We start from the raw sequence: 21,350 nt of genomic DNA, 5'->3' as shown, positions 1-21,350 counted from the left end.
GTAGGCGTACCCTTGGGGGTACGCAGAGGTCTTCCAAGGGGTACATCAACTCATCTAGATATTTGTTTAGTTTTACAACAGGCTACATAAAGTGCACTAGCAAAGTCAGTACAACTCAGATTTCATACAAACAATGACTTGTTTATACTGCGCTATATTCTATGCACTGAAATGTAAGTACAATTTTTATATTACAGTTTTATTTTATAATTATATGGTAAAAAATGAGAAAATAAGCAATTTTTCAGTAATAGTGTACTGTGACACTTTTGTATTTTTATGTCTGATTTTGTAAGCAAGTAGTTTTTAAGTGAGATGAAACTTGCGGGTACGCAAGACAAATCGGACTCCTGCAAGTAGTCTGGAAAGGTTGAGAGCCATTAATATAGGCCACCCCTCTGCCAATTTAGGAATGTTCCCTAAACACACTATATTCTTAAGTGTTTTGTTCAATCCTATTTTTAAACGGCTCCAGTGATTACCTATGGAGATTATTTGGGAGAGTAATTTACCTGACTGGCATGTTTTAAAAAAACAACCAACCGTACAGGATTACTTAATCAACATATTTTTACAGGGCCTCCTAAAAGATCAGAATCTAAAATATTGGCCCCAGAAATAGAATTACTGAAATTCCTTTCTTAAAAGTTCAGTGAAGGATCCACCAACTTCCTGCATCTGCATGGAGATAAGTGGTCTGGTGAAGAATTATCAGTAATGTCTAAAGTTCACTGTTGAAGTTATTTTTCCTGGTATTCAGATTTCATTTCCTTTTTTTTTCAGTTTCATCCCATTACTCCTATCCATTGTCAAAGATAGAAATGGTAAACAAAGATTCTGCCTACAATGAATCTGTGAAACAGGAATGAAAACATAATTTGGATTAGGGATTTAAACTGTGAGGTTCTGTTTAAAACACCAAACTTCTGTTTTCAGGATGTACTTTTACTTGTTGTGAAGTACATATTGTTGTCATCAGAACATGACATTCACCTCTCCTGCCTTATCAGACAAATTAAGAGGTGATAGAAATGGTGGTATAAAATAAAGCCTAGGAAACATTTTTCAATCTCCTGCTGTTTGCTCCTTCTGCTACAAAACGACTCTTAAAAAGAAAAGGAGTACTTGTGGCACCTTAGAGACTAACAAATTTATTTGAGCATAAGCTTTCATGAGCTACAGCTCACTTAATGCATCCGATGAGCTGTAGCTCACGAAAGCTTATGCTCAAATAAATTTATTAGTCTCTAAGGTGCCACAAGTACTCCTTTTCTTTTTGCGAATACAGACTAACACGGCTGCTACTCTAAAACCACTCTTGTTTCCTCAGTGTGTTCATCGCCTACAATTTTACACCCACACCAATTTATTGGTGTGTAAATTCCATCAGCATTGATAGCCCCTCTGAATTTGACCCTATGCTTTTGGAAGCATGATGATGCTGTTAGATTTTTAATATCATAGGGCTTGATTATGGGCGGAGGACAAGTTAATACAGTTCCACAATCTTTGCTGTACTTTTATTTTAGTTCCCTCCACAGAGATAATGTGTATTATCTCAGACATCGTTTGTAGTATCTACTTTGATTTTACCAGCAGATTTATTAGCTAACGATTGCAAATAACTTGTGTACTTCAAACATGGGAGTATGAGGTTTAAACATTACAAGAAACAGCAGCCTAAATGTTCAGTGATTCTCCATTCTGAAAGGGGATATTCTACAAGTTATATAGGTAAAAGAGAGAGCATCATTAGAGTGCTACTGTCAATGCAGTCTGCCATATGGAATGCTGGTCCATAATGATCAGGAGGCCCAAAGCATTTCCAAGTTTGGAATCAGAATAAGAGAGTTGACAATAGAATAAGATTATTGGACAAATTTATGACACTGGAAGAGATTCCCTTACTTGGTTTCCACGGGTTACAGAGAACCATTAGCAAGAAGCAAGTAACATTAAGCTGTCTGTGTTAAGAGAGTATGATAACCCTGATTGAAAGTATACAGAGCAGCCAAGTCATAACTACATATAACACCCCAGAAGATCATTTCACCTCATAGAGGCCCTGATACAGACAGGTACTTAAGAACATTCCTAACTTTAAGTATGTGAGTAGTCCCACTGACTTCCAGAAATGGCCTAATACCTGATGCTTCAATGGGATAAATGTGGTTTCCACTGTGAAGTTAGGTTTGTTTGGGTTTTTTTAAGTATAAAACAAAATAGAAATTGATATTTTTTTCAGCTCATTCTTTATCCACCTATTCTTTAAATTACTCTGCTTTTGGCCATTGCTGTTTCAATTAATCATTTTGTCACAAGTGCCATTAGCAGTATGAAAATTAAAGTAGTTTCTTAGGCTTTATTCAGATTGCAAAGAAGTGTTGAGATACAAATAGTCATTTCTGTTTTGCTTTATTGGTATTGTTTATATTTTCTTTCCAAACCTTATAGTGAAAACTATAGTTCATCCTCTGAAGCATCAGGTATTGGGTGAGTCCTTGAAGCAAAATATATACAGGAGTCAATGAACCCAGATTTATTTTATTATTGTAATTCTTACAGTCCTAGATTACAGCACAACATGATTAGCCTGTATTAAAATTGCTGCTCTGCAAACACTCAGATGAAAGAATCCGGCGGGGGGGAGACTACAATAATTTGTAATGTCAGAAAAAGAAATAAAAATTAATTAGTGGTGGGTAACTTTGGATCAATATGTAGCCAGGCAGTTTGGATAATCACTCAAAGGTATAGAAATTGACCAGAATCTAGGGAGGCTTCCGTATTCTACCTCCCTCCAATGTCCTTCATAGTATACCTCCATGTCCCAGATCATCCTATCTTTTTGTGAGGTTCTCAATAGGAGGATTGTTGGTGCTCTGGATATTAGAGCTTTACAGTAGAATTGACAGCCTTTTCATCCCCTCTAGAGTGCAGGGCTTGGGGGGAAAGCTCGGTGTGTCTGACTTCCCACCAGCAGTGGGGTTTGAGGGATTCCTCCACCCCAGCTGCTCTCTCCTCATCCTTTTATATAACAGGACCTAATAACCCCTCCACTAGGCTCTGGTGACCTCATCTTTTAAAACTGTAAATGCGCTAGGGGGTTTCCTCACAATTTACACAATAGACTGCTTCATACTTGTTAATTCAAGAGATCACAAGCATCCTTTTCCCTCATTTCCTGCCTGTGAGAGTTGCTCAAAGGAGGCTGGAGAGCTAGTGCAGGGCCTGGATTTACAGGCACACTATACTGGTGTGTGAGTTACATGAAAACTCAGAGGTGTCTAACATGGTTTATGCATAGGTGAAATGACTTAAAGTATTCTCACTTTCATCCATTTTACAGAACTGCAACACATGCATTCAAATCACAGTGTCTGTTTGGGATCATTACTACAAGGGCTGTCAATTAATCACAGTTAACTCATGCAATTAACTCAAGACAAATTAACTTGATTAAAAAATTAATCGTGATTAATCGCAGTTTTAATTGCTTTGTTAAACAACAATAGAATACCATTTATTTAAATATATTCAGATGTTTTCTACATTTTCAAATGTATTGATTTCCATTATAACACAGAATACAAAGTGTACAGTGCTCTCTTTATCTTATTTTTATTACAAATATTTGCACTGTAAAAAAGCTAAACAAAAGAAAGTATTTTTCAATTCACCTCATATTTTTGCTTATCTTTTTTACAGTGCAAATATTTCTATTCTAAATAACATCTAAAATATTTAAATAAACGGTATTCTATTGTTTAACAGAGTGATTAAAACGGCAATGAATCGTGATTTTTTATCTCACAATTAATCACAATTTTTTTAATTGTTTGACAGCCCTACTATAAAGGTTTAGAGATCATGAAAGTTATTACGTTTTGTCATCATATCATGATCCTTTTGTCATTGTGCAAGAGTTGTTTGTTATAAACGGCAAAAATATATTCTGGGGCATGCAGTATTTATCATAATTTTTTAAAACTTTTTTAGTCTCTTTCATGCTAGTTCCAACCAGGGATCTTGAAGCATTTTACAAACATTTATGGATGTAGTTCCTTGGCATCCCTGTGATGTAGATATTACTAAGCCTATATTACAAATGGGGAATCTGAGTCATAGAAAAGCTAAATGACATGCCCATGGTCACACACACAGAGTTTATGGTGGAGACGGTAATAGAATCCAGATCTTCTCTCTCCCCAATTTGTGCTTTAACTGTAAACTAGCCTTCCTCTATTCATATTTAATTTCTTAACTGATATCAGATGGTAGTTAGTTTGTTCATGTGAATGAGTAGTTTTGATTGGTCAATGCTTTAGTTAAGACTATAGAAACAAAATATTTGTTTTGGCAATCTGTTTAAAAGCCATCCAGAAGATCTAAGAGACAGGGTACTTGACCATTTCTTCATTGAGAAGGGTAGGAAAAGTTCTGCTCACAGTGGAATACCACCAGAACAGCATACTCAAAAATATGCCCAATCACTCACAACAGCCAGTGCCTTACCAGAAAATCCGACAGTTCCTGCTCCAGCAAGCAGTTGTTATGAAGAATTTTGTTTCTATCAATAAGCATTTCCTTCTTCTGCTGTGGTAATCTATTCTTTTTAAGTTTCCTAAATAATACATCCTGGAAGTGGGCGCAGTGCTTACATTCTAAGTGGGAATCAACAAATTTGTTTTGTCAATGCAATCTCAGGCACCTTCAAGTCTTATGTATTATATATGTCTGCAGTGTAAGGTAGCCATGTTGGTCCCAGGATATGAGAGGGACAAGGAGGGTGAGGTAATATCTTTAATTGGACCAACTTCTGTTGGTGAAAGAGACAGGCTTTCAAGCCCCATGGAACTGAAGATCTCTGTGGAGCTCTAAAGCTTGCCTCTTTCACCAAAAGATATTGCCTCACTCACCTTGTCTCTCTCATGTATAATATATGAAACAGACAAATGCAGACCTTCCATTTGTCATACATTATCAGAACAGGAGACATCCCGTGTCTGCTAATTGACTGAAATGTTTTAGTTTTATTGCAAATACAGTACACTGTGGATTTAATGCATTTCACATTTTGAGATGGAAGCATAAGTAGTTTAGTGGAAAGAAATGAAAGTGGACATAAAAGGAGACAGAATTCAGTGTCTGCAATGTAAGCCTCGACACTGAAATATAAAAAGATTGGGGGCAGTGTCATTTTATGTGTCTTTTATTAACTGTGAATAGCACTAGAGCAACCCAAGAAGTACAAATGCCAAATGCATCAAGGTCTCTCCTATGAATCAAAAAGAAAAGGAGTACCTGTGGCACTTTAGAGACTAACAAATTTATTTGAGCATAAGCTTTTGTGAGCTACAGCTCACGTCATCAGATGCATTTGGTGGAAAATACCTATCTGTACGAGTTTTTTCATGAAGTTGACAGATTTCCACTCTGTACGGCTAAATTCAGTGCCTTGCATAACAGACTAACACGGCTGCTACTCTGTCTCCTATGAATGTGAATAGAATGTCAAGTTCACAATAATTAACTTTTATAGTATTTTTGAACTTCCAGTTGTTGTAGCTATTGAATAAACTGTAACTTGTTCTGTGTAATGAAGTTGCCCTTGATTCAGGGATTGATTCAGTTTACGTTACACAGGCAGAAGCTGACTTGACTTATGGTACAGGATTCCCAGCAGTGGAAAGAGCATCTTATGGGTACTGGGTGGTGTAAAGCACCTGTAACTCCAACTCTGCAGGAGGATCATGACAGAGAAGTCAGGGGAGGGTCTGATTCAGCATATTCCCCTTGCACTTTTAATTAATGTGGTTCACATGGAGTCTCAATCATGTTTAAAACAGCAGAGTCACTCAGCAGCAGTACAAACACCATCTACCTTCCCCTGTGACCCAGAGACCTTCATTGGTGTAGAGGGCTGCAGATTGCCTCTCCTTTGAAGGAAGCGGTGAACTGAGCTTACTGTGTATTAGAACTGGTTTGTATTTGTCTCCACATTTCCATTCCAATTATTTCTCAAGTGTATAAAATTACATTTATAGTATAAAAATAATATTATTTATTTGTATTTTGGAAGCCTCGGCCCCATTGTGCTAGGTGCTGTAGAAACATAGAAGGGATAACAGTCCATGCCCTGAAGAGCTTACAGTCTTAAAGACAAGACAAACAGTTGAGTGAGGGATGAGAAGGGGAAGGAGAACAGGGTAACAACAATAATAATAGGATGTTTTTGTATAGACTAGGTGTATGCACAGATTGTAGAGGTAGCAGCAATGAAAGTAATAGCAGTTGGCTGCTTGCCTATCTAGCTGTTATCAAAGAGCAGATTTCTGTAGTCTTTGTGACAGAGGTGAATTACAAGGAGGGACTTCAAGAGGATAATGTGGTGGCTTTGCAGATTGGATAGGGAGTTATTCTCACTCATTGTGGCAGTATGTCTTGAAGTCTGAAAATGCTTGGGGGGAAATTGGAGGAGTGGGTGACTGAGACTGGCATCGTTGGTAGAATAAAAGTGGGCCTCAATGTCGCTATTAGATGGTAGTATGGATGGTTAGGGAAGGGCTTTGAAGATGGGGACAAGAAGTTTATGGTGGTGGAGAAGGAAAGCCAATGAAGGAACTTGAAAAGGAGGTGACTTTATCAGCAATGAGCTGGAAAGAGGATCTTGGCAGCCACAATTTTAATGAACTTAAGAGGTATGGGTGGGTAGTTGGGCATAGCTGATGCTCACAGGAGGAGGCTGAAGTATTCAAAATCAAGATGACCAGGGCTTGGACAAGGGTTTTGACAGTGTGCACAGAAAGGAAATGCTAGAGAAAACGATTTCTCCAAGTTTATAATAATTCCGTTGCAGTTTTCCTCAGGTTAATAACTCTCATTGGTCTGATCCTGGGTGTGGGGGGGGAAAAGAGCTTCTCTGAATTTATTCTAAATTAAGGTCTGTTCTCAAGTTAATATCTTGCAGACATACTGCAATGAGGCCCAAAGTTTTTGCCTTTCTGAAAAGAGTCTCACCAGAGACAGTTGATATGGAACTGGTGGTATGTTTTTAAAGGAAAAGTGGATCTTGCCCTTGTATTTCAGCTCTCACTATGAAAGCCCTCTCAACTAATTTTCCATTTCCCAGTTTAAAAGCAAATGTTTACAGGGTCTTCTGTCACAGCCCTTAACCTCTTTTCATCAGTTCTACAAAGACAGCAACCCAGGGGATGAAATTTATAACCTACTTTCCTATCACCTAAAGAAATGGCAGTATTAACCTAGCTTTGCTTCCTCCAAAGAGGTAACAGCTCCTAACCCAGTTCTCTGTCTCCTGAGGCCGGCAGCCTTTAAACTGGTTTTCCATCACTGAAGGGAATGACGACCTTTAACCTGGAGGCAGAAGGCTATAGCCCTTAACCCACTACTCCATCACTTTGGAGGGTGACTAATTTAACCTGTTCTTCAGGCCTTCAAGAGAATGACCTCTTCCTCTAAGTCATCTTTCCTATCTTTTAAGGAACTGCTCCCCTGGGAACCTGCTTCCCTAAATTTCATGGGGTGACAATCCTTACAGTGATTTACTTAAATGTTTTAAAGAAGTCTCAGAAAACTGAGAGTACTGTTTTCTGGCATTGTTTTGATTTCTGTCACTAGCAACGGAGTACTTCTCATGTTGGGAGACAGCTGCCTCTTGGAGGCTAGGGTGAGATCCTCACCCCAACCTCTGCCCTCTGTTCCCATCCTTCCCCAGAAGTGAGTCATTGTACATTGTCTTAATTTACACAGGATTCAGACTGAATTCTGAAGAAAGGCCGTTGAGTCGTCAAATGTCAAAACAACAAAAAACACAAAATAAGAAGAAACAGATGTATGTATACCCCAGAGGGATTTAAAGAGGAAAATCATGATTTTCACATATGCACTGCTGCCACCAGACTCATTCTTTCTTCTGTTAAAGATCAGCGGGGGAAAATCACTAACAGACAGCTGTCATAAAGCCCATTGTCAGATGTTTCTCAGTATGAGAAATGAGCTTTATGGACCAGCTCCTCAGCTGGTGCAATTCAGTGTTGCTCCATTGAAGTTATTGGAGCCATGCCAGTTTACCCCAGGTAGAAGGCTTCTTGACTCTTGGGTTGGTAGGTGATTTAATGTATTATTCAAAATCTTTGTGAATTTTCAAAAAATTCTCACATTAGGCTTGGGTTTGAGTAATGCTGTAGGATACTTAATGTGTCTTGTACATCATGAAAAGGAAATTAGGTTTAGTTTAGCAGGTTGTATATGCAATCTTCTGGCTCTGGAAGACTTGTTTCCTTACCAAACATCAGATCTTTTTCAGCTTTTGTCCTAAACTGGGTAAGAGACTGGTTGACTACAAAGTAAAGAACATGAAGCTTTCATCAGGCAGTTCTGCTCCAGCTGTAGATATCAGCATTTCAAAGTGGAATATTCAGAGGAGTCTCCAATCTTTTTGAGAAATTATAATTATCCAGGGCCACATACAAACGGGTACCACAGTCATTAGCCACCTTTATACACATTGCAATGGGAAATTAATTTAAGATTTTTGCCTTCACAGTCTCAGGTCTCTACTGTTGAGCTAAGGGACAGCCCCAGCAATTCAGGCAGAATACACAAGCAGGCCTGATGCATTCCATCCAGTAAAGGGTGGGGATCAAATACAAACAAACAAATACAGTGACAGTCCTAACAAACTTTTCAGACTCCAAGACCAGAACATGTGTCCCTGTTCATTTGTTTCATTCCCTGAATAGTTACATTCTGCTCATTAAACCAACATCCTCCATAAGGGTTCAGTTCATTTCCAATGTGAAACATTCATACAGCTTTATTGGAAAAGCTTTTTGAGGTGAATCATCCAAAAGAACTTCAAGGTCACTATAAACTGAATAAATTATGTTCAAATCAGTCCTTGGAGTCCCTGTCCATCCTCAGTTCAGGGAGTTTCGAAGGTTGTGTTGGCAGGACAATGAAAGTCAATGGATTTCAGCTTGTGCACAACTCCTCATTTGCCTTGATTTAAAGGTCTCAGTCTCAGTCCTTTATGATGTATTTAGGCTTCCTTATAGGCCTCCAAGGGACCACAAGCTTCTCTATTCTTTTAAAAGTATACCTTGTTGGTGTAATTGAAGCTGTTTTGTTACTCTAATTCCTTCCTAATGGTACCATTCTAGTCAAGTGTTCTTTTTCCCTCCGGAGGCATCAGTTATTACGGGTTTTGAATAGGCCTCTATTCAGTATACATACATTCACTCCCAATGCCAAAATCAGGTTAGTAATTCTCTTTCTTCATGAAATAAGATTTCAGCTTCCTTCTTTAAAATCTACAATATAGTACGTGGCCTTTCCACTCCTCAGCATATAATAGATATTTAAAGCAACTATCCTTTCTAAGAAAAAACAATCTGACAGTTTTCCCTTATTTTCTTATTAGCTTATTAAAATGTGAAATGTCTTAAATCAAGACAGAAGTTTATACAGTTTACACTACACTTATTGAGCATGTGCTTATATACTAGGGAAGGAACAGGAATACAATAAGCAGTAGTGCCCTTTTACAAAATTTCTCTAATAAAAATCAAAATGTCATGAAAATCATTGGCAACATTGTCATTGTAAGCCATAATCTTCCAGAGAAGGAAGTATGGTGATGGAATTGCTCATTCTGAGGCAGTACATCTATCCATTTATGTGGCCCTCATCACCATAGTATATGAGCACTTGACAATCATTAATGGACTTTATCCTTATGATATCGCTGAGGAGATAGGTACTATCCCTATATTACAGATGGGGAACTGAGGCACAGGTAAGATTAAGTGACTTGCTTGGCAGAGAAGTCAGGTCTCTTGAGTTCCAGTGCAGTGCCCTAGCCCTAGCCCATCCTTCCTATCCTTTAAAGGTGTTGTGCCCAAGGTCAATGCAAAGTCTCTGGCTTATTGGGAATATAGCTGTGCCTCACAAATTGAAGGGTGCAGCCTTCATTCCCCTGGTATGGCATTACCCCTGTTTGCTGCTTGGGAGGAATAGAGAACACAGACCCACCATCACCCTTCCTGCTCCCTTTGGGAATGCTAGTGCTGCTGAAAATACTAAACTGGGTTAGTCCTTGGGCTCCCTGGATGCAAGGGCTGGTGTCATGCCCAGGTAATAGTGGGAGGAGAAGGCTCCTTCTGTCCTCTTCTCTTCTTCCCATTTGTGCACTCAGGAGAGCCAGACGCAATCTAGCTCCATATGTAGTTTTCAGTATGGCTGTAAAGAAATCCAGTGGCTGAAATTCAGTGTTTCTCAAACTTAAACCACTCTATTATATAATAGATTATACTTTACTAAGGTTATTTATTTCAAAATATTCAACACTTGTATTTGGTATAAGTTTCCCATGTGAAATCCTAGATATTTGTACTGGTGTGTGTAGTAGTAATGACTCTGCTGTCTGCCCCTGACACTTGTACTTTTCCTGAGACACCACAGCTGGGACTTCCGGCACTAAGAATATGTTTTCAGCGTCATCTCATAATTGGGGAGTATGACATTTGGGGTTCACCAGGGCAGAAAGTAGTTCCGCCAATGTCTGTCTTGTAACCCACGGTGTCTTTTGACTGTGCAGCTTTGATTCAGAGCTCTGACCCCAGCAGCCTGCCAGCAGCCCACAAGCCTCACCCTGGCTTTGCCCAATTTGGATACTCCTTGTATTCTGACCTTACAACCCTTTCAGTCCCAAATTTGCCCAGAATTGTCATCCTGCAGTCCCTCTCCCTGGACCCTCATGGAAAAAGAATTAGGTTCACGTCCCTCTACAGAGACAATATAACATTCCAACCTGACAGTTTACTGGAAGCACACAACTGAACTTACCAGTGCTGATGATTTATAACAAAAATAGTACAAATTTGTTAACAAAAGAGCGTGGACTAAGTGATCCCAAGTAAAAGAGACAAAGGTAGAGATGGCTACCGGCAAATGAAAGTGAGAACACTCATCTAAAAGTCTAAAACTTAGCCTAGTTTTTGTTCAGGATGGTTTATCTCATCCATAATCTTCTTTCCAGCTTTTGACTGGCCAGGACTCTTCACAGAGATTAAATCGCTTGGTTTCTTTGTCTCCTTAAAGTGAAATAACTTAGGGGTTTGCTCCCCCTCCCTTTATAGTTCAGTGATCCTTTGAAATTTATTCTTCTGAAAGGCACCCAGATAAAGTTCATTCGTTCAAGCTCGGTAAAGGAGACATGAGGTCTGGAAGATGAGACTCCATGCTGGTTCCTTCCACACTGGTGTTTGCTACTATGATAATTCTCTCTCCAGCTGCAACCTCCACAAAAGGCCATAGACTTTGGGCCACACCTGGTTTGAGATGTCAGCCCCTTTCCTTTGTCTGGAGAAAACTTATGTCCTCCTGACATGCCTAGTCTGTAGACCTTTATTCACAGACTCTAAAGCATAATATTAGTAAGTGTCCATAATTTCACATACAGCATTGTTACCTATATTTCACAACTATATTATTAACCACAATGGTATTAGTTTTCACATGATACCCCACAAGACATATTTTGTACAAAAATCCTTGCAGTAGTATGTGAATACAAGAGTGACACAGGTCACAGAGAGGATACCACAGCAACTCCTCAGGATAATCCTTGACACATTCATCAATTATCTAACAACACCTACTATTAAGCTATGGCACTGAACTGGCTGTGGGATGAATTATGTTATTAACAGGAGGCTGTGGTTTTGCTTTGACTTAGCTTGCTAGTAGAAGAGAGTGACACTCATTTGTGATGGATCGACTGATGAGTAGTTAGCCTGTCCTCTATCCTGTAAATCAGTTGTTGATGTGATAGGAGTAAAATGACTACATAATATACTGTAAGCAGCTCCTATGATCCAAAAGCAAAAAAAAAAAAAAATCCGGCAAAATCAGTGCACATCCATATTTCTCGGAGTTAGGCATGACTTACCTAACTGTGCTTATCTAGCTTACAACTTTAATATATTTACAGGTTTCAGAGTAGCAGCCGTGTTAGTCTGTATTCGCAAAAAGAAAAGGAGTACTTGTGGCACCTTAGAGACTAACAAATTTATTAGAGCATAAGCTTTCGTGAGCTACAGCTCACTGCACCCGATGAAGTGAGCTGTAGCTCACGAAAGCTTATGCTCTAATAAATTTGTTAGTCTCTAAGGTGCCACAAGTACTCCTTTTCTTTTAATATATTTAGACTTCCTTCCTTTATTTATTAGGGATGTTTTCCTCATAAGAATGGACACGATGCTGCAGACTGAGACTGTCCAAAGGCAGCCACAATTTACTTGTCCCATGATTTGCATATTTTGATTGTTAATACAAAATAAAAGGTATAATGTGGAAGGGGAGATATATTATATGGTATTGAGTGAAATTATTAAAACGTTTCTGTGGTTGCCCAAGAGAATCTCAGTGATTTAGTTCTCCGTTCTGCTGCAGAATTTCTTCCCAAGACAAATGCCACACTGTGTTTGTGTGTTTTCTCATAGGAGGTCGAGCTGTGTCGTGTTAGCAGTCAAGAGAAGCTGGGGTTGACTGTCTGCTACAGAACAGATGATGAGGAAGACACAGGAATCTATGTCAGTGAGGTAAAGTTGTGGTGTAGGGGACTCAATGGAAAAATAGAAACAAGTGTTCTGAGACCTGACTTCAGTAATACTGGCTGTCAGCCAGCACTTGTCACTTTCAATTAGGAGAGCAAATTATGTTGCCCAAGTAATATAATTATTACCAGCTTGTTTGTTTAATATGATGCTATTAATACAACATCATAGTTAGGAAAAGTGAAAAATCGGAGCATTCTCTGAAATTTGAATATAATCCCACAAATATGTGGAAAGTCAGCAAAAGTTCTGATTCCCACACTTCTGTGTTTTCCCATTACTGCAGTCATGTTAACAATAACAATGGCTAATTTATTTTTACAATAATCACATATGTTCGAGGAAGAGAGGAACAGCATAAAACAATCTGTGAGATGAATCTGTCAGAAAATCTAGTCTGTCCTAGCACTCTTATTTGTTTTACCAGCTAACAAACAGAAGGCCTGATCCTGACACCTTGAGGTATTGAACAATCTCAACTCCCATCTGCTTCAATGGGAAGTGAGAGTATTTAGCACCCTCTAAGAGATATTTAGCACCTTGCAGTATCAGGCTTAGAAAGACTTTCAGGTGCATTAATTTCATGTGAGTCTCCAATAATTTTAAAGAGAACAGTTTTTCTAGATGTAAAGACAAAGATTTTATGAGTCCAAGCTGGATGTTGATTCTCCTGAGTGAATCTGATACACAATTTGTCACCTTCAGGTGACATAGCACAAGAATCTGGATGCCAGAAGTGGAGTTTAGCAGAAAGAATTGTCCTGCATTGCCATAAAGTGAATCACATAAAAATGGGAATGGAAAAAGATTGTTCTGTAACTGCCAACAACACTGTGAAAGTATGTGAAAACCACAGCCATAGCTCAAAAATTAGAGATTAGTATAAAACTTGCTAAGAATAACTCTTCCCATAGGTATGTAAGTACTACTATTAATATCTGTTTGGCCTTGTGACGGGAAAAAAGGTAAAGGGATCTTATACCTTTATATCTAAAATATGTTGCTTTTCCCAAATGGAGGGTATTGCTCTGCTTGGAATCCCTCAGCCCTTTCTTTTAAAGTAAGTTTAATTCTATTAGAGATACAAGGTGGGTGAAGTAATATCTTTTATTGGACCAACTTCTATTGGTGAGAGAGAGACAAGCTTTCAAGCTTACACTGAGCTCTTCTTCAGGTCAGAAGAGCTCTGTATAAGCTCAAAAGCTTGTCTCTCACCAATAGAAGTTAGACAGTAAAAGATCTTACCTCACCTACCTTGTGTCTCTAATATCCTAGGACTGACACGGCTACAACAACACTGCATACATTTAATTGTATTGTTTTTTATACTTGATTAATCTCTTCAAACTCACTTTTTGTCTGGCAGTGCACAATAAGAAAATAATATCTAACATCTGTACAGGATGTAACCTGCAAACGAAATGCTATGCTCAAAATGTTTAGGTTGAAAAATTGCTCTTGCCATGACAAGGTAAAATAAATGGTTTAAGATAAACATCAAGTGAAAGGTGATAGATAGTATTGCCCCTATGAAGAGCAGGTCATTGCTCAAGGATGAGCTATTGTGACTCTGATAAATTGTTAATGGAACCCTAAATATCTATTTATGCTAAGCCAACTTTAAATTAAGCAACTCAAACCAGACCCAGTGTATAGGATCCATGAATGATCTCTATACTGTAGATCTTTCTTTGTTTTTCTTGTAATTCTTTGGGAACTGAAAAATCCAGAGGAAATGCTAGCTTGATAGCTGATACAATCATTTAAAAATATGTTTTCAGAAAAGGAGATCATACCATCTCCTTAAGCAGACATAGACCTGCTGTGTGGAGATATCAACCACTGATTAGCAAGGCTTCAAAATCACCTCAGTCCAAAGTGAATTTCCAGAGCCTAAGAATTCTGTCAGTAATACTCTGCTCTATGACAGCTGAAGGTTAGTGCTCAACAGTCATGTGGAAAAATATTGTTCTGAAAATCATACACCCCCTCACCCCTCTCTGTCTTTAGATTTGTTTTATAACAAGATTCTGTGATTATTCGCAGAACTGGTATGTTCATCTGACTGAATAAAATTTTAGGCTGTCTTTCCACAATGTAAACAATGTCATTTTTACAAATTCTACAAACTGAGTTGTTTGAAGCTGACATATTTTCATGCTCAGTTTTTGAATACCTTCCTATGCAGGTTGATCCAAACAGCATCGCCGCCCGAGATGGCCGGATCCGAGAAGGAGACCGCATTTTGCAAGTATGTGTCTAAAAACTCTTTTTTTCCTGAGCTTCTTCCTGAAAAACAGTACAGTGCCATCCTCTCTGGGAATTGTTGATGAGAGATGATAATTCTGTTGGTTGTTCTGATGCATGGAAAAAAAATGTCTGTCTCTTTCTTAAGACTATAGCTGAGACTTAGAGAGCGGATATGGGAAAAAAAGGAGAATGACAAACTTGCTCTGCCTGATGGTCCGATATCCTATGTCTTTTTTGCCATATTTATGAGAAATCTCATTTTTCTCTTGTTCATCTCAATGTCATTTTCTAAATAGGACTGCTGCAATCATAAATATGGGTGAGAGTCTTGCTGATTATTCTTTGATAGTATACATTTGGGTAAAACTTAGAGCAGTGGTCCCCAAACTTTTTACCTTTTTACTAAGGAGGTAGACAGGGGTAAGGGGCCGAGGCTGGGACCACAGCTGGGATATAAAGGGATGGGGTTGAGAGTGGAGCCTCGGCTGGCAGCCAGAATGCTGGCAGCTGGGACCAGGAGCAGAGCTGGGTTGCCCAGGCCCCAGCTGCACCCTCTTCCCCCGTTCCCCCTCCTCCCCACCCCGAACATTCCTCTGCACCCTCTAGGGCAGTGTTTTTCAAAGTATGGGTCGTGGAATGTCAGGTCCTGGGTTGCATTGCTGATTTAAATTATAATGATCGTTGCTGTGCAGCAGCTCTAAAGGGCCACGCAGCAGGGACCTGGAGAGGAGAGAGGTAGGGGGTGGGCAGTAACTGGGGAGAGGAGCAAGTTGGGGCTTGCTGGGCTGCTGTGGGCCTCTCTCCCGGCCCCAGAGCTCGCTGCTGCCAGCAGGGAGAGGGGGACCCTTCATCCAGAGCTCTGTGCGGAGAGAGAGGCCCTTCCCCTGGAGCTCCGTGCTGCCTGCCGGAATGGGGAGAGAGGGGCCCCTTCTCCGAACTGCCTGTCACCAGTGGGAGGGAGGGGCCCTACCCCCAGAGCTCTGTGCTGCCTGCCGGCAGGGAGAGACAAAGCCCCTCCCCAGAGCTAGCTGCTGCACCCCAAACTCCTCATCCCCGACCCACCCGAGAGCCCGAACCCCCGCAAGAGCCCTCACCCCCCCACATCCCAACCCTCTGCCCCAGCCCTGAGCCCCCTCCTGTACCCTAAACTCCTCATACCCAGCTTCACCCTGGAGCCTTCACTCCCAAGCAGAGCCCTCACCCCAAGACCCCACCCTCTGCCCTACCCTGGGCCACCTCCCACAGTCCTTACCATAGGCTTACTAAGGCTAGTGTCTCATGTTAGTTATGTAAAGTGGGTTAAGCTGGAATGTATTTCAATATTATGATTTTCTGAAAACTCTAGTCAAAAGACATAATTATGTTGGGTCACATGAATCAACAATTTTCTTCAACTGGGTCACGAGGAAAAAAGTTTGAAAACCACTGCCTTAAGGGGTGTGCCCCACAGTTTGGGGACCTCTGATTTAGAGTAACATTGAGCATGGATAAGAAACTTTTGAGATTGTGATTCTAAAGGCCATTTCTTAATGTTCTGGAGGGGGACTTACCTGATGTTGTCTATTCTTTTCTCTCTCCACCATTTATAACTGAACTTCTCTGATTTCGCTGATGATCCACCATTCAGCCAACTGCTCTTTTTATTCTTCGTTTCTGATGGTGCCGGGGTTTCTACACGGTGCCACAGTCCAAACTACAGGGATGTAAATTATAGAGCCCTCGAATGGGTCATGCTTTTGCTCCCCCAATAAACTCTATTGGTGCAAACTAAAAGGTATCTAGGTCATGTTAACAGAGTTCATGAACTAACTACCTTTTAGTTCTCACCAAGAGAGTCTAGAAGGGGCATTAGAGCACAACATATTAGAGCTCTTTGCAATTCAAACCTCTGTAGCCCTCAGATTTGTCTGCCCCTCCAGATTTGAGCTGCGTTTCTCAAATAAAGCACAGTGCTTGTCAGCAGGGCTCATTATCAGTTAGGGTGGCCAGATGTCCTGATTTTATAGAGACAGTCCTTTTTTGGGGCTTTTTCTTATATAGGCACCTATTATCCTCCACCCCCCGTCCTGATTTTTTATACTTGCTATCTGGTCACCCTGCTATCAGTTACCTTCAACAACAACAGCAGGAATAAAAAAAATTGCTCTGAAGCCTAAGGAGTGGTTAGTGTAATCTCTCTCTACATATTTATCTGGCAAGGCCCTCTCACAATATAATTATATTCACAAGAAGCACAATCGTTATTCTGTGCAAGTACGTCTTCAGTACCAGGCAAATTGTTTGAAATTATAGTAAAGAACAGAATTATCAGACACACAGGTGAACACGATTTGTTGGGGAAGATCAACATGGCTTTTGTGAAGGGAAATCATGCCTCACCAATCCATTAGAATTCTTGGAGGGAGGTCAGCAAACATGGACAAGGGTGATCCAGTGGATAAATAGTACTTGGACTTTCAGGGTACATCTACACGGCAAAGAAAAACCTGTGGCTGGCCTGTACCAGCCAGTTCAGGCTTGCAGGACTCAGGCTGCAAGACTGTTTCATTGCTATGCAGACAACCAGGCTCTGGGATTCTCACACCTTGCAGGCACCTAGAGCCCCATCCCAAGCACAGCAATGAAACAGCCCTGCAGCCCTAGCCCCATGAGCCTGAGTCGGCTGACATGGGCCAGTTGGGAGTGTCTAGTTGTTGTATAGACATACCCTCAGAAAGTCTTTGACGAAGTCCCTCACCAAAGGCTCTTAACCAAAGTAAGCTATCATGGGATAAGAGGGAAGGTTCTCACTTAGATCAATAACTGTTAAAAGACAGGAAACAAATCGTAGGAATTAATGGTCAGTTTTTAGAATGGAGAAGGGTAAATAGCAGTGTCCCTGAGGGATCTGTACTGGGCCTAGTGCTGTTCAACATATTCATAAATGATCTGGAAAAAGGGGTAAACAGTGAGGTTGCAAAATTTGTAGATGATACAGAATTACTCCAAAATTAAGTCCAAAGCAGACCGTGAAGAAATACAAAGGGATCTCACAAAACTGGATGACTGGGCACAAAATGGCAGATGAAATTCCATGTTGATAAATGGAAAATAATGAACACTGGAAAACATAATCCCAACTATAAATACAAAACAACAAGATCTAAATTAGTCTTTATCACTCAAAAAAGAGCTCTTGGAGTCATCATGGATAGTTCTCTGAAAACATCTGCTCAATGTGTAGCAGCAGTCAAAAAAGCTAGCAGAATATTAGGAACCATTAGGAAAGGAATAGATAAGAAGACAGATAATATCATAATGCCACTATATAAATCCATGGTATGCCCACATCTTGAATACTGCATGCAGCTCTGGTTGCCCCATCTCAAAAAAGATGTATTAGAATTGGAAAAAGTACAGAGAACGGCAACAAAAATGATTATGGGTATGGAAGTGCTTCCGTATGAGTAGAGATTTAAAAGACTGGGACTTTTCATCTTGGAAAAGAGATGACTGGAGGGGGGCTATTACAGAGGTCTATAAAATCATTAAGGTGTGGGGAAAGTGAAAAAGGAAAAGTTATTTATTCCTTCACATAACACAAGACCAAGGGTTTATCCAATTAAATTAATGGACAGCAAGTTTAAAACAATAAAAGGAAGTACTTCTTCACACAATGTACAGTCAACTTGTGGAACTCGTTGCCAGGGGATGTTGTGAAGGCCAAATATATAACTTGGTTCAAATAAGAATAAGGTAAATTCAAGGCAGATAAACCCATCAGTGGCTATTAGCCAAGATTATTAGGGATTAAATCCCATACTCTGGGTTTCCCTAGCTTCTAACCGCCAGAAGCTGGGAGTGGATGACAGGGGATAGCTCACTCAATGATTGCCTGTTCTGCTCATTCCCTCTGAAGCACCTGGCACTGATAACTGTCAGAGACAAGATAATGGGCTAGACAGACCATTGGTCTGACCCAGTATGGCCGTTCTTATGTTCTGCATGTTAAGGAACTAAGCTGGGGGTTCTTCTGCAAATAATACAGGAGAAAGGCAGTCATGCTGCTGTAGAAAATCTCTGTCTGAACAAGAGAGGGGCATTAAAGGGATACTCTCAGGTTAAATTTGGCCCCAGATTTAGCCTTTGTAAAAATATGCTTTTTTAGAATTACTCAGACCAACGTGTTCTCAATATTATTATTTTTATGATCCAGTGGAAACAAATATTCCCTCTGGAGGGTTTGCAACTCAGTATTGCTAATACATGAAAACCTGAAAGTAAAATAGATTAGTAATAAGTATAACAGAAAGAAAAGGAGGACTTGTGGCACCTTAGAGACTAACAAATTTATTTGAGCATAAGCTTTCGTGAGCTACAGCTCACTTCATCGTTATTTATGGGTATGGAAGCTCTCACGAAAGCTTATGCTCAAATAAATCTGTTAGTCTCTAAGGTGCCACATGTTCTCCTTTTCTTTTTGCGGATACAGACTAGCAGGGCTGCTACTCTGAAACCTGTAAGTATAACAGGTAACTGTGTCTGGATGTATTTGTACCTGTGTACTATCAAAAGGTACCTTATATCTCTTATTTAAATAGATTCTGCTCAATCTTTTTTGCCCAAATAACATTTTACAGATGTTGTGAAGAGTATTGCCAATCCCAAGTGTTTAAAAATCATGAGTCATTCCCCCCAGAATCATGAGATTAGCCTTAAAATCAAGAAATTTTAAAAATAATACATTTTGGTTGATTTTTATTTGCTTTCTGGGTTTTGAGCCTTTGGGCTCACGTTTTCAAGCTTTCCTCTGTGACCAGAAGGGGGGAAATTGACACTAGTTGTTAATGAAAGCTGACATTCTCACCTAACTCTAGGAGTTGAGGCATTAAGAAATACACCAAATATCACGGGACTTGCAATAAAATCATGAGAGATGGAAGCATTGTGTGAAGACCACACAGTCTGCACAGGTCTCCCCTTCCCTCTCAAGCAAGTGGCAAAGAGTTTGGGGAAGGAGCAGAGCCTCAGCTTTGGGCCCCCACCAAGCTATACATTTCAGCTGAGCTGGCCCAACATGGGAGGGTAGTAAGAGCACTCTATAGCCCAACAGCTGGCCTACAAGTGTTTTGTTAGACACACTGAAAGTTTAGGTACATAATATTTGATGGGCAAACCAACAACACTCCCTGTGTGTTTGAAGACATCCATTCTAGAGAAGACTGAGAAGGGACATAACAGTTTTCAAGTACATAAAAGTTTTTATAAGGAGGAGGGAGAAAAATTGTTCTCCTTAACCTCTGAGGATAGGACAAGAAGCAAAGGGCTTAAATTGCAGCAAGGGAGTTTAGGTTAGACATTAGGAAAAACTTCCTAACTGTCAGAGTGGTTAAGCACTGGTACAAATTGCCTAGCGAGGTTGTGGAATCTCCATCATTGGGGATTTTTAAGAGCAGGTTAGACAAACACCTGTCAGGGATGGTCTAGATCAGTGGTTCTCAAAGCCAGTCCGCCGCTTGTTCAGGGAAAGTCCCTGGTGGGCCGGACCGGTTTGTTTACCTGCTGTGTCCACAGGTTCGGCCGATCACAGCTCCCACTGGCCGTGGTTCGCCGCTCCAGGCCAGTGGGGGCTGCAGGAAGGGCAGCCAGCATATCCCTTTGCTCGTGCCGCTTCCCGCAGCCCCCATTGGCCTGCAGCGGCGAACTACGGCCAGTGGGAGCGGCGATCGGCCGAACCTGCAGACGCGGCAGGTAAACAAACCGCTCAGGCCCGCCAGGGGCTTTCTCTGAACAAGTGGCGGACCGGCTTTGATAACCACTGGTCTGGATTATATTTAGTCCTGCCATGAGTGCAGGGCACTGGAGTAGATGACCTCTCAAGATGCCTTCCAGTCCTATGATTCTCTGATTCACAAATGGGTACTTAAGGGGAGAACTGACTGATTTGTGTGTGTTTGGGATGAGAAAAAAATGTTAGCCAAAATGGTATTCAAAAAGGAATGTGTTTCACTTTCTTTTAAACAAGCGGACATTACACAATAGCTAGTTTGGACTACTATACGAAATTGTGATGTAACCTCACCTTTTTATTTAAGATCTACTGTTTGGTCTCAAACTGTTTGGGGGGAGGGATAACTCAGTGGTTTGAGCATCGGCCTGCTAAACCCAGGGTTGAGAGTTCAATCCTTGAGGGGGGCCATTTAGAGCTCTGGGGCAAAAATTGGGGATTGGTCCTGCTTTGAGCAGTGGGTTGGACTAGATGACCTCCTGAGGTCCCTTCCAACTCTAACCTTCTATGATTCAGTTAATAACAGGTGTGTTGGGAGACAGACTAAACTCCAACCTTGGGGAAGGCAAAGTCAGGAGTGGGTAATGACTTGCTTACAAGTTTTCAGCACTGAAAGGAGCTGGTTTTGTCCTGGGAGAAAGATTTTGAATCTGAGAGTGTGCCTTTAATGAGACAGGCTAGAATGAAATCTA

At 40.4% G+C, this 21,350-nt stretch overlaps 1 protein-coding gene across 6 annotated transcripts in view; it reads left to right on the top strand.

Moving 5' to 3' along the window:
- The window catches only part of PDZRN4 (PDZ domain containing ring finger 4), a 372,746-nt gene that overhangs the window by 333,967 nt on the left and 17,429 nt on the right, over positions 1–21,350 (top strand). For all 6 annotated transcript variants that reach the window (XM_038387822.2, XM_038387829.2, XM_038387823.2 and 3 more), the window contains 2 exons: positions 12,528–12,626; positions 14,830–14,892. In XM_038387822.2, the coding sequence (XP_038243750.1) occupies positions 12,528–12,626; positions 14,830–14,892 (162 nt within the window). The remainder of the gene's footprint in view (positions 1–12,527; positions 12,627–14,829; positions 14,893–21,350) is intronic.

Source organism: Dermochelys coriacea, chromosome 1, assembly GCF_009764565.3.
Source record: "Dermochelys coriacea isolate rDerCor1 chromosome 1, rDerCor1.pri.v4, whole genome shotgun sequence".
In the NCBI taxonomy this organism is placed as follows: Eukaryota; Metazoa; Chordata; order Testudines; family Dermochelyidae; genus Dermochelys; species Dermochelys coriacea.
The sequence above is the reverse complement of the archived record's forward strand: the minus strand, read 5'-3'. Positions and strand labels throughout refer to the sequence as shown.